The sequence below is a fragment of the Rhinolophus hipposideros genome (genome assembly GCF_964194185.1).
Source record: "Rhinolophus hipposideros genome assembly, chromosome: 17".
NCBI lineage: Eukaryota > Metazoa > Chordata > Mammalia > Chiroptera > Rhinolophidae > Rhinolophus > Rhinolophus hipposideros.
In genome coordinates, this window is record NC_138063.1 from 38,295,744 (window position 1) to 38,309,964 (window position 14,221).

Sequence of the window (14,221 nt, forward strand, 5' to 3'; positions counted from 1 at the left end):
AGGATGAGGGAAGACTCTTCTCAACAGACTTCTGCTGCCATCACAAGATATTAAACCAGAGATTTTTCTGGGACAGCACTGGCTGGCTCTAGGATAGTAATTCGTTGCAAGATTTATGGGAGCACCGATTGTGGAAGAAAAGTACACAGGTAAATACCTCAAGGATCCCTTACCTGCGGGACTTCATGAACCAATGAGGAGATAAGAGGACAGACATTACCCTCAAATGTTACTTTGATTTGTGAAAAGAGGCCTCTAAGCTTTTGGCTTCTTCAAATTTTTAAAACTCTCCTTCCTAGCTGCTTCTCCCACCAAGCTCAACCAGAAATAAAATCCTCTACATAGAAAAAAAAAAAGAAAAAGAATCTAGGTGATTGCTATACGAGTGTTCACTCTAAACTTTGTTATGTTTGAAAATTTTCATAATAAAGTACTCTTGAATAATTCAAAACTAAAACATATACATGACATACATATTATCTCCAAATAGTTTATTTTCTATAAATTCTAATGAACCCTTACCAAACTAAAACAGTACATATATTCCTCAAGTAAATTTAAATGAACTAGCATTAAACTATAATAGTAAAACTATTACTATATAAAACTCTGATTAAATTATGGTCCATGAAGAATTTCCCATGTAACCCCTAACTACATATGGTAAATAAAGGGTAGGCTTTACTTGAATTCAACCTTTCTTCACCAAACCTTTCGTTAGTCCTATTTAAGAGATTACAATCAACAACTGAATTCTATCCCTCCTCTCAGTTTTAACAGAATACAAAAAAAAAGAAAAAAGATAAACTGCTGAAGTCTGGATCCTACTAGGTTATTCCAATATCAAACTGAGAGCCAGTAAAACAACCAATGATCCTTGTTTTTTTCCATACTCAATTTTTATTTCCACTTATCTATCAAAAATACTGGCCACCAGCATAATCAGAGACTAAAATTTATATCTTGAAAATACTTCTCTCTATCCAGTGCAAACTGAAGTCAGAGACAATTAACTGAATTAAGTCTCACAAAGTACTTCATATAAAAACATATTTGTTGAAAATTCTTTAATGGTTACCCATACCTCAAAATAATTAGGTACAAGGAAAAAAATACGATGCAAGAACAAAAACTTTTTTCTAATATTCTTGGTCGATTTATTTTAGGGGATCAGTTTTACTTCAATATAATGAAATGGAAAATTGCCATGTTAATAATGCTCTAATAGTTAGTATTTATTTTTGTCTTATAGCCACAGAACAGTAATATTTGGAGAATGATTGCTGAACACACTTAGCTACTTATTTATCAAATGTCTACAATTCTATTAAAGAAGAAAAGTGAGTAACAGAGTCACTTGGGGGGAAAATATATGTATATATACATATATATGTAAATACATACATATATTTAGATATATATATTTGAAATAAGGAAATATCTATGACAATATTAAAACTCCCTGCCCTAATTCCAAGTATAAATTATTCTTAAAGATATTCAAGTGATAGATATATAAATACAAGATTACTAAGAGTAATAATATTCAATGTACTCTCTAAAATTGTCAGCCTTTTATCAAAAAACAAAGACGAAGAATTTTGAATTAACATTTTCATTCACGAATTTTATTCACATATTATGGGTTTGAGAGGCTTATTGTTTAATTTTTATGTGGTAAATTAGTTATTAAAATTCACCAAAATTTAATTTAAAAGTGATCAAATTAAAATTTAGCTTTTTCTAAATTAAATTAGTTTTGCTAATTAAGTTTAATTTTAATTAAGATGATAGTCTTTAAATTAAATTTAGCTTTTGCTCAATTATGAGTAAAAGGTTTGTTTACAAATATGCTAAGAAAACTTTTAAGCACTGATACTCCCGAAAGCTTCTACTTATTATCACCAGTAGACTATACAATTCCTTCATTTTCTTTCCTTAACTTTCAAACAAAAGTAAAAACGTTAAGCTCCACATTTTGTTGGAATGTATAAAATCACACAACAAGTCCTACAACAGAATTGATAGATAACCAATAAGATTCACCATTTATAAAAACTAGATTCTTAAAAGAAATCCCAAGAACTACTGATTAGGTCCATAGTTCAACATTTTAGGACCAAAATATACAAACACTGAACTATCGGTACAAACTAAAAAACTTACACCTGAAAAAACTGTTAGCAATTCTAGTTAAATTACTTGATGAGAGCTTTAACAGATACCCAGAGAATAACATACACTAATCAATGATGAAATGCAGTGATACATCTAAATTAAGTGGAGAGGGTCTCTTTAATCTGGAATAAAAATGTATAATTTCATAAAATAATAACTGTACAAAACCTAACCCTGAAATAAGATCCTTATAACTTCAAAGTGTGATATTTAAAACATCTCATCCAAAAAGAAAAAAACAAAAACATCTCATCCAAAAGGCAGGAAACCTATATAATTCTTCATGAAAACTAGCACCAACTAGAATAAAGTAGTAAGAGGGAATTTTTACATCAATCATTAAAGGATATAACTTTCATGGTCAATTATTAAAGGAAATAAATTACACAAAATTTAAATCTAACATTAAACAAGATAGTCATACTTGTATTCTTCAGACCATTTGTGGAGACTGAATCCTGAGTTGAAGACACCACAGATTTGATCCAGTGTGGCAATTTCCATCTTTTAAATAATTATTTTCCAGAATTCTTCTAAGGTGCATTGAATGTTTCGTTTCTAGCACCCCGAGTGTTTCCCTGCTCACTTAGATGTAGGATTACACTGGACTGTGGTTTATGATGGACTCCCTGATGATGTTCTTCAATTGCTGAAGAAATATTAATTCACCTTTGAGTAACATTCATTTTCTAACTTAGTTGATTTGAAAGAATGTCCTAGTTTAATCCTGTCTGTGTCATTACCATACAGAATAGCTTATGTTGTTTTGTGCCCCAGGTAAAAATCTGTTGTAAAACAGATTACAATGCATCTTCAGTGTCTGGCTGCTCTGGTTTTTGCCATTTTAAATAGGAAAGTATTAATACTGACACTAAATTTGTTGACTAAAATGGAAATAAACGTCAAACAAGAAAGCAGAGTGCACAAGTAAAATTAAATTATTCTACATTCTTTTAAGAATGAAAGTAGTTAAAAATATCCCTAAATCTTAACCATTTGATTTTGTTATATTTTTTCTTGACCAAAATTGTTTCTCATGTATAACAAGTCAAACCTACAAAACGTAAATGCTGGATAGTCAATGTCAAGATGTTATAACCAGGTAGTTTTCTGTTTCAGGATACTCCAGAAACCTGTAAGTTCTTGCCATGAGCACCATAACTTAAACGGAAAGGCACTGGGTTCTGGTCTGAAATTCATTACTTACTGAGCCACTGGATAAGTCACTTAAAATTTCCAGACACACAGTTTTCTCCCTGTATTTTCAGCATCACAAAATTATTTTAAAATCCACAGTGCATATATGACATGCTTTTAAACCTCTATGTAGCTATAAAGCATTATTTCACGTCAGGGACCAATAGGCTATAGATGTTCAATAAAGCCTAACACTGATTCAACAATCATCTATGACCCAGAAAAAGGATTTTGATTCTGTTCAGTGCTACCAAAAAGAGGCCTTTTCTTGGGGCAGTTACTCTGTTCCAAACCTGGCTGCTCAGACTGATGTTTAAGAATCACTGCTTCTAAAAAGGTTTCATCTCTGAGATTAAATTCAGACACCTAAGAGAAAGTCTGCAAGGCAGATACATTTCTTCATTTGAAAATCAGACCCAGAGTAGGAAGGGATGAAAAAAGGTTAGCACCCAGGAAATGATTATTACTTCCTACCTACCAAAAAGTTTGACGACTGTTTAAATTGATCTTTCCCCTTCCATTCTGCTCCCAAAGCTGCCCTCTGCCTCAAAAACAATCATCCACAAATGCTAACCTCTTCTCCTGATCACACGAACAAGGCTGGGAAGTTAAGTTAGATTTTATTATTCCAAGAAGCAGAATAAATTAAAACAAAGAGATTCAAAACACAGCCTTTAACACAAAGATTTACCAAAGAGAGCAAGGGCAATCACCAAAAATCAAAAGAACAGGTAGCTCTGTTATAGTATAAGATAGGGAAGAGCTACACTAAAAAAATCGTGATTTTTAACTAACGCACCATGTACTATCTCATGCAGGTTAACAATACTTTCATAGTCTTCTGACAAAATTTGTCTTGAATGAAAAATAAAGTCAAATGTTCTAAACACTAATCAGTAAACAGCTAAGATTTCTTTCTCCCAAGAACCTCCCAACCTACCAAATTTAGGAAACACATCAACTCCCTTCACTATGTTCCTGTTCCCTCAACATATTGTTTTTAAAGAAATCTTACCATAATTTCACCTATGTAATAATCCTACCAAAAATATTTCACCTGAATCTAACCTTGAAACAATCAGAGAAAACAACATAAAGAACATTCTGCAAAACAACTAGCCTGGGCACTTAAAATATAACATAATGAGCAACCACAAAAGGCTGGGGGGGGGCTGTTCTAGATTAAAGGAGCCTAAAGAGAAATGACAAGTAAATGTAATATGCAATCCTTTATTAGAAACAACATCAGGAAAAAAAAAATAGCTATAAAGGACATTGTTAGGAAAACTGGGGAATTACATATTGTACCAATATTAACTTCCCCTGTGGGATAAGTATGTTGTGGTTACATTAAAAAAAAATAATAATAATCCTTTTACCTAAGAGATACACAGTATGTAACAGTGCAATGTCACGATTTCTGCAACCAACTCTCAAAAGGGTCAGGAAAAACTTCTGTGTTTGTATATGTGAATACAGAGAGGGAGAGACCAGTTAACGACCAGTCAAACTTGGTCAACGGTACACAAGGGCTTGTTTTACTAGTCTTGCCAGTTTTCTGCACGTTTCAAATTTTAAAAATAAGAAGTTGAGGAAGAAATGTTACTCACTAGTTGTTTGACTTTAACTGCCTGTGGAATACCAGCTGGTTGTGAAAGAATGGGGCCCGGCTGTGTAAGTTTGATTTGGACTGGAGTGCCAATGACAGGCTTATCAGATGTGGTCCCAGCAGAAGTAACAACAGGTTTCACAGACGGAACACAAATAGCTGCTGCTGAAGTTTCTCCAAAAGTTACCGATGGAAGGGCCAGTGTCACTGCTGCCCCAGAGACAACTGGTTTTTCAGGTTGAAGTGAGACTGCTGTGACTGTATTTTGTATGGATGACACAAGCGGTTTTGGAGTCTGAAGCAAAACAGTTCCAGCTGTTGTTCCTCCTGGTACAGCGGCAGGACCCACAGAATGAAGTGCCACAACTCCAGTTTTTGTTCCCCCTGGACCAGCGAGCGGATTCAGAGTTTGCACTGACACAGGTCTGGGTGTTGTTGCTCCGGAAACAAGGATGGGCTTTTCAGACTGGACTGAGGACACTGTGGGTGTCACCACAGAAGTTGTTACTGGTGTGGTACAGGTAGTAGTAATGACTACTTCGTTAGAAGTCTGCTGAACACACTGCTGAATAAAACTCTGGGAGTTAGGCATGAGTTGTCGTAAGGCACTCACACTTTTCTAGAAGTGGGAGGAAAAACAAAACCACTGATAACTAAACAAATTAGCTACTAGTAAGAAAGAACTACTTTGTACGTCATATCTTTACAACATAAAATAATTCTAAAGTATATCAAATGTTTCAGTTGAGGAAATCTAGTATCACATTTATTATTCATATCCTGTCAATAGCCAAGATATAATCAACTTAAAGCCCAAAGTGCTTTACTTTTTCAATATGAAATTATGTCTCGGTTTTAAACTTATTCTGTATACCTCACATCAGCTTGTTAAAATACAACACTGTTTCACACTGCTTGTACGCATCTAACCCCGTAGTACATCACTAACAACTTCAGCATCTATAAATGTGTTTATACAACAGCAGACTACAATAAAGCTTTTTTAAAATAACTTCAAACTTTTGATAGAAATAGTCTTCACATCAAAATAAAGCTAATACAAACAAGGCCAATTTTCTTTTTTTAAAATTTTTCATTATTTATATTTATACATGCATAATAAATACATATTTAATAAAACCTAAAATTCAAAGAAACTAATTCTTTGTTAAACTAAGTAACTCTTCCTTAAAAACTAGATAAGCATTCTTTTCCTAATAAAGTGAAGTCTATTGACAGGAGGCCTATTAGTAATTTTATAAGAGGAAGATACTACTTAACCTGTAAAATTTATCTAAACACAATTATCTTAATTTTTGTTATTATATGTTTTCTTTTCTTTATTAAATTTATTGGGGTGATAATGGTTAGTAAAGTTACATAGGTTTCAAGTATACGTTTCTAGAATACATCATCCATTAGGTGTGATCAAAAACTATGGTAATATTTAAATAAAAAAAGATTATTACAGTAAAAGACACATTGCCATTAATCCCCCTCAAAATATTCCCCCTCGCTTTGAGCACACTCATCCCATCGTTCTCACCACTTTCAGAAGCAGTTCTGGAAGTCCTCTTTTGTGAGTGTCTTTCGTTGCGCTGTCACAGCTGCCTCGATGTTCTGAATAGATTCAAAACGTTTACCTTTCATGATCATTTTGACTTTGGAGAAGAGCCAGAAATCACATGGTGCCAGATCTGGTGAATAAAGTGAATGAGGACACAGCATAATGTTTTTATTTGACAGAAATTGCCATACCAGAAGCGATGTGTGACCTGGAAACTTTCAGTTGTGGTCACAAAATACAGTGAATGCTGCTGCTGAGTGCCATCCAATGGAAAGGCAGGGATCTTTAATATGGGAAGCAGCGCTTCAAACCTTAGTAACAGTGTGTAACAAGTTTCAACTTGTTTGTTGCAGTCAGTCGGGTGTGAGCTATGATTGCGAGGTGTGTTTTAAAGTGTGCTATAGGGATGTAGATGATGGGCGTCTAAGTATTACCTTGTCCTGTACACCTGAAACTAATAAAAATAAATAAATAAATAAAATAAAGTGTGCTATAAATCATGGACCACGAACAACATATTAACATGAAATGAGCAAATGGTTTAATCCACCATCACGACAATGCTCCATGTTACAGTTGCTTCTGGTATGGCAATTTCTGTCAAATAAAAACATTACGGTGTGTCCTCAATCACCTGATTCACCAGATCTGGCACTGTGCGACTTCTGGCTCTTCCCCAAAGTCAAAATGATTCAGGACATCAAGGCAGCCACAACTGCTCAACTAAAGACACTCATGAAAGAGGGCTTCCAGAACTGCTTCAGAAAGTGGCAAGAACAATGGAATAAGTGTGTTCGAAGCGAGGGGGAGTATTTTGAGGGGGTTTAATGGCAAAGTGACTTTTACTGCAACAAATTTATAAAAGTATCTAGCAAATACCTTTTCTGCAATAATTTTTTTTTTTTAATTTAAACATTCACCTTATTGTTTGAGCACACCTCATATATATCACATTGTGTGGTCACCATCCAGAGTCAGTTCTCCTTCAATCACCATATATTTGACCCCCTTTACTGTCTTCTATCCTCCCCCTTCCCTTTATCTTCTGTTGACCACTAAAATGTTGCCTGTGTCTATGAGTTTTTGTTTGTTTGTCTAAAACATGGTCAATTTTCTTAATTAAGCTAAAACACCTTCTGGGTGGATTTCAAGTTAGTATTTAATCTTTGTATTCTGCTGAGTTAGAGAGTTCAAACTAAAAAGTAGAAGGTTCTGCCTTTTCATCCCTGGGGTTTTGTTTGTATTTTGAGTTAAGAGAAAATGATGGAAGAGTAGGTAGACAGATTATCTTTTTGTGAGTTCATTAAAGACCTAACCACTCATAAGCCCTCTTAAGGCTATTTTGTAAGACTTTCTTGTTTTGACACTTATTCGGTCAGACCACCTTTATGTAAGAGGCAAATGAGCACTATTGTTCCTCTTCCTTTCTTTTTCTTTCTTTAATTAAAAGAGATTGATAACATTCTTATATGAAGAGGTTTTCAAATAGATATAAATATAATAACAAAGGAAAGTAAGAATGTCTCTAATAATCTTTTTCTGGACTTTAAAAATCATAGCAAATAAACAGCTTTGGAAATACATGACAAATGAAGTGATTTGATTAAATTTAAGCTACAAATCTAAGATGAGGGAGTCCTGAGAAAAACACAATTGGAAAGAAATGTGAAGTAATAAGATTTAAAGAGGCAACATTAAAAAAACGTAAGTCTAAATTACCTCATGATCACCTGGCCAAAGTTAAGCTTAAAGGCGAAATCTCTGATCCCTATGCAATATCCAATCCCCAAAAGTTCTCAAGAATGAGAAAAAGAAATTCTCAAGAAAATCGCATAAGGCTTAATAGGTCCTTAGAAAACAGATACAAAGTGCAAATACTTCATGGTAATATTTAATAACTTAAAGGTAATGTTATCTACAAAGTAAAATCAGATAGGCTGGACCTGTGAGTTTGATCAAAAGTCAGTCAACTGAAACAGTTTTCTCATCTCCAAAATGGAAAATACTATCTAGAACCTATTCTCAAAAGAGTGATATGAAAATTAACTGCAAACAATACAAATTAAAAGTAAAGTATCGAGCAAAGAATCAGACACATAGTAGGTGCTTACTAATTTCCCTCCTTCTTCCCCATGTTGTCTCAAGTAAGTATGAAATAAACTCAAAAGTTGTCAGTGTAATGTAGAGCACCTATGGCTCACAGAACCTTTAAACTGAAAGGGACCCAAGGAAGAATTGCCTCAAGCTCCTCAATCAAGAGGGTCATCTGAAAACAGGGCACTAGTCATTTGATGTTAGGTATTACGCTGGCCCTTCAACCTTCCTTTTCCCAGATTAAGTCTTCTCTGGCTAAAACAATCTCAGTTTCTTCAGCTACACTTAATATCCCACGATTGGCACCCCTCTAATCAACATGGTCAACCTCCTACAGAGAGTTTCCACTATTTTAATATTTTTTTGAAAATGTGGTGCCCCATCTCCCTTCCCACTGTTTTTTCATGAGGCAACCAAAAGGAGTCTTCCACTATGAACCCTCTTTCATCTCCCCTACACAATTAAGGCAAATTTTTCTAAAAGTAACTCCTCATTCCATTATTTTAAAATTTATAGTATGAGTCTTTGGTTCACTATAGTCCCAGGTCTTTAATGACTATAAACTTCAATTAAATTCCTTTCCAGTGTCCGAGTATCCAAATATATATATTTTAGTCGGCCAAACCAAGCTTTTGTTATTAAAGTCATTGTTCTCCATCAAAATTCTATTTAATTAAATAAATCTTAAAGAATATGCCTACTAATAATATAAATTAAATTTTTAAAATAATAGCCTTTCCACTAAATTTGACACTATGTGGTTTATTATTTCTAAGAGAATACGAATCATTAGGACAAAGAAGGCCTTATTTTAAAAATGTTATGAATCTTTGCATACATCTTATGTTAAGAATCTTTGCATACACAAGCATTAAAAAATACAATCAAGTTATATTCATAAATGAGATGTTACTTGTTTTCCCAATGTGTTACAATCAAAAGAACATGGACTATCAATGTGATTTACAGATTACAACAACACTGAGAGGTTTCTCCTACATTGTTAGTTATCTTCACATTAAATTGCTATCATGTTGAAATATTCATGTTTTAAATTATTTTCAAGTAATCTAATCCAAAGAATTTCTTGAAAGTAACACATAACTCTACCTTAAGAAAAGGAACCAGGTGAGGCTGTGGTGAAGACTTGAGTTCAACATACAGTTGTCTAGTAAATTCTTCTGCTTCGATTTTTGCATCCTGAGGATGGGAGAAACAAAATCACTTTTAGGTCTACAAATATCTTAAGAGAAAGAATGTATAATTCATGATTGTAGACATAACAAGCTTTGCACAGTGGGGGCATTTTTTTTATGTCACTTGTGAATGAATAAGCATAAACAACAGAGATGTTTGTTCATACAGAACACAATGAAGGGATGATTTTTTTTTAAGATCCCAATAAGCAAAGTAGCGCTAACACCCTGAATGAGGATATTACAGTCTGTTAAGAACAATTAAGTTGAAGACATAGGCATCCTAAATTTCTTAAGGTAGAGAACAGGAAGTTATTTTTTGGGAGCCTTGGGTTTTTTGTTTGTTTTGCTTTTTCCACTTTTTAATTACCTTACCCAAGGTAAGATTATATTTTTTAAATGCTATCTAAATGCTATCTAAATGCTATCTATGTAAGACCCTATTTAGAATGTTATTGTAGGTCATAAGATAAACTACTTTTCTACAGGACTTAAGAACCTTTCTATATTGCCCTACAATCTAAGCATTCAAGGGATCTATGAGGTCTACATTGTTTTCACATTAATACTAAAAAAATTTTTTGCCTTTTCCACTGTGCTGAGGTTTGTTCTGATGGTACAAAAGTCATAGTAAAGATGCTGTCAAGAAAGGTAATGGTAACAAATGGAAATAGTTGTTATTGTATTTTATATCACTATGCACTTGAGGTAAAAAAACAAAAATAGAGCCAGTTTCACTTTAAAATATCCTAGTGAAGCAGTAAAAATTAATTTTACTAAATCTCAACGCTTCAGTAGACATCTTTTTAATATTGTTTATAACAAAACATGAACCACACATAGAACATTTCTGCTGCAAATCAAATTAAGAAGCTCAAGGAAAAGCATTTTTGTCATTGAGTTGCTAGCTGAACTAGCTTCTTGTTTTTCATTTACTGGTAAGAATGTCAAACCAACTGTGCTGATTCAGAAGACTTGGGTATTTGATAGGCATTTTCTCGAAAAGAAGAAAAAAATAAGCTGTCACTGTAAGAAAAACACATCACATTCTTTGTACTTAGAAACTTTTTAAATATTTACTTGGATACACGTTCCTTCCCATATCATTCCTCTTAATCTAGAGTATTCCATCTTAGAGAAACAAGTCACCAGATCTCCTTTCAAAACTAACATACCTTGAAAATGGAAGACCAAAAGCTCAATGTTTACTTAAAAAAGCTCAAAAGATAAAAACTTATTTATATGACTCATAATTTTAAATATGTAAAAGTTTTCCCAAATAGAAAACTATTTCAAATGTGCTCTATTTTATAGGAAATGTAAAAAAAAAGTAGTAAAGAACGTATTTTAATATTCATAAACTATGTTTGTTTTCCTGTACACTATTTGAAACACAGTTAACCCCTGAACAATACAGAGACAGTGGCACCAACTGCTGTGCAGTGGAAAATCTGTGCATAACTTTTGATTCGTTAGTCACCCCACGGCATCCTTGGGTTCAACCAACCAAGGATCTAAGTGGACCTGCGCAGTTCAAATCTGTGTTGTTCAAGGGTCAACTGTATTGTCAATGTCTTCTGCTGGGGAAAAAGTAACCATTTTTATATGAAAATACACAAAAATTCTCATTAGATACCCAGAGAAGTCTGTAGATTTTAGCAATTCAAAAAATCCAAAATTATATTTGTCTGATACATCCTCAGCATAGTTCTTAAGCATATAAAATGCAATATATTTGTTAATTTCCACCTTCATCCGCTTTGTAATGTATCAAAACATTTTACCTGAAAGAAGATAGAAGAAATCAAGGATGTGTAATTTGGTAGCTAAAAGACATAGCACCATGGTACTTAAATAAACCTCAAAGGTCATCACACTTATTCTTCTCATCTTTTAGAGAAGGAAACTGAGACCTAAGGAAGTTAATTCCACACGTCCCAAAGTTTATTGTTTGGACAAGAAAACTCAATTCTATTATCTGTTGACAGTCTGACTTTCTGGTACTTACAATTCGAGTACCAACTTTTTATATGACCAGTCAACTTTGTCTCCAAGGCTCTTTTTAGGCTAAAGGAAGCCAGACTTGCATATAGAAAGTAATATACTATAATAGATTTACTTGCCTAAGATTTATAATCATTACAAAGCTTTCAAGAAGCAAAAGCAAAGTTTATCAAAAAAATCCATTTACAATAAACCTCATTTTAAAACATTTATTTCCCATTTAAAACATGCTCTATGAATTCTTACAGAGCTTGCAAGATTTCATAGTACTAATTACCAAAAGTTGTTCCACCAGTTTCTTCACATTCTGCCCCATTTCTGGGGACTGTGATCCACTACATGCTAGTTTTATTAACATTGCAAGGAAGTTCTTACATTTCTTCACATTTTCTAGCATCATCTAAATAAAGAAATATAAACAAACACAAACGTTAGCTAGAAAATAGAATCTAAGAAAATCTGTAAAGAGCTGCATTTATGTAAGGTACTGGTGACAGCTTACCGGAGAAAGATTAGTCTGAGAAGTTACTGAGTTCTCTGCTTTGAGATTGGGCTCATCTGTGGGGGCGGGTGGTGCTCCCAAACTTGAAGGCTTCAGGGTAGTTACAGTATTCAACGGCTTCACAGAAGTAACTGTGACAACATTGGTTGGCACAGCCACAGGCTGAAATTAAAAGTATATATGTGAATATGTATTACTATGATACCTATGATAGTGGGTGCCTCATCTCACATTTACCAGATTACAACAGATCTTAAAATCTTTGCTTTTATGTTATGCTCTACCTAGTCTAAAGCAATGTAACACAGTTATAAAAGCTCTGGACTCTTGCAAATCTGGGTTTTAGTCTCATCTACCTACCTACTAAGTGTTGGCCTTAGACAAGTTACTTAATGCTGCTAACCCTCTGATTCCTATAAATAAAAAACAAGGATAGCAATGGTACCTACTATCCTAGGTTGTTTGTGAAATACAGTACCATGCACAAAAAATATTACTACTTCTCTAAAAAGGATTTGAAATAATAAGCCTCTATATGAAAATATAGCATTTCCTGCCTGTCCTGCAATTTTCTTAAGCATAAGCAGAGATTTACTGGTCATCTTACATTCAGATAAGCTGCTTTTATGTAGACTATAAGAGTATGCACTATAAATATTACAAAAGTGACATCTCATTTTCAGACTAAAAAGAGTTTCAGTTGCTTCTTCCACCCTCTATTGAAATGAGGTGTGATTATAGCACCATCTGCAGGATAAAAAGTTTCATACAAGAAATCACAAATCAGATAGTAATTTAGACAACCGTATTGAGATAAATCAACAATCTTATTTTAAAGACACTAAAAGTTAGAACATGAGTCAAGTTTGAAGGTAGGAGAGAACAGTATTTGCAATTCACACAGAAAAGTGAACACTGCACCATTATTTTAATTTAAATGCTTGTATTCTGTAGGCATATAGCTCAAAAAGGTCAAGTTACTATCATCTTCAAGAAAATTGCCTTTTGTAATAGTCATGATGGGTGAATCTGAACGTACATCCAAATTTCCCACTTTAGAAAAACTGGAGTTTGTATCAGACAAGAATGTTTTAAGGGTAAAAATGGGAAAGAAATTAAACACACTGATTAATGATGAAGATTAGAACCAATGAAGAAATATCAAGCAAAAAAGGTACAGTAAAAAATTTCACCTAAATTAGTATAATTTTATTAAGTATGAACAGACCTCAAAGGCAACAATAAAAATGATGTCTGCCTTCTATTCCTATCCTTAGTCCTGTTCTCCAAGGACAACTACTGTGCAGTTTCGTTTTGGAGATTTTCTAATAGACTTTTTAGGTTTATGTACAGCAAATAAATACTCTTTCTTCAATGAGTCTATTTTATGTTCAGTCATTCACTCTTTGTGCCACTAATTTACAAAAGTGTAATCTTGAACTTTAGCTGGTATGATCGATCACCTTTCAGTACCAGTGAGAAGCATTCCTCAGGGGAGTTTTGCTCCTCTCCCTTACAAAGCAAAATAAGACCTAATGAAATGTGAGTTCAGGAAAAGTGTCCTAAATATTTGTGAGCGGAGGGAGTACTTATGGCATTTCTACTCTCCCTGTCAATATTTAATTCTGTCTCCAATACAAAATATGTCCTTCATAACCTTACCTTACCACATACATGTACTTTCCATGCCAATTACAACCTCTTAAAAGGCACGAAGGCGTACCTAAGGCCAGTCATCTACATAATCTCACTGCAGTAATGAAGGACTATCTTAAACTCAACTGCAACTCTACCTTAGACTAGATATAGACCAGCCAAAGGTACTTCCGTGCTTTGCAAGACTGCACACTGGCACTGACTAGGCATGTCTGGGA

At 33.7% G+C, this 14,221-nt stretch overlaps 1 protein-coding gene across 4 annotated transcripts in view; it reads right to left on the reverse strand.

The window, feature by feature from the left end:
- Window positions 1-14,221, reverse strand: part of TAF4B (TATA-box binding protein associated factor 4b) — a 108,747-nt gene that overhangs the window by 77,399 nt on the left and 17,127 nt on the right. For all 4 annotated transcript variants that reach the window (XM_081078423.1, XM_081078422.1, XM_081078421.1 and 1 more), the window contains 4 exons: window positions 12,348-12,509; window positions 12,123-12,245; window positions 9,756-9,845; window positions 4,986-5,603 (listed from right to left, as the gene is read on the reverse strand). In XM_081078423.1, coding sequence (XP_080934549.1) covers window positions 4,986-5,603; window positions 9,756-9,845; window positions 12,123-12,245; window positions 12,348-12,509 — 993 coding nt within the window. The remainder of the gene's footprint in view (window positions 1-4,985; window positions 5,604-9,755; window positions 9,846-12,122; window positions 12,246-12,347; window positions 12,510-14,221) is intronic.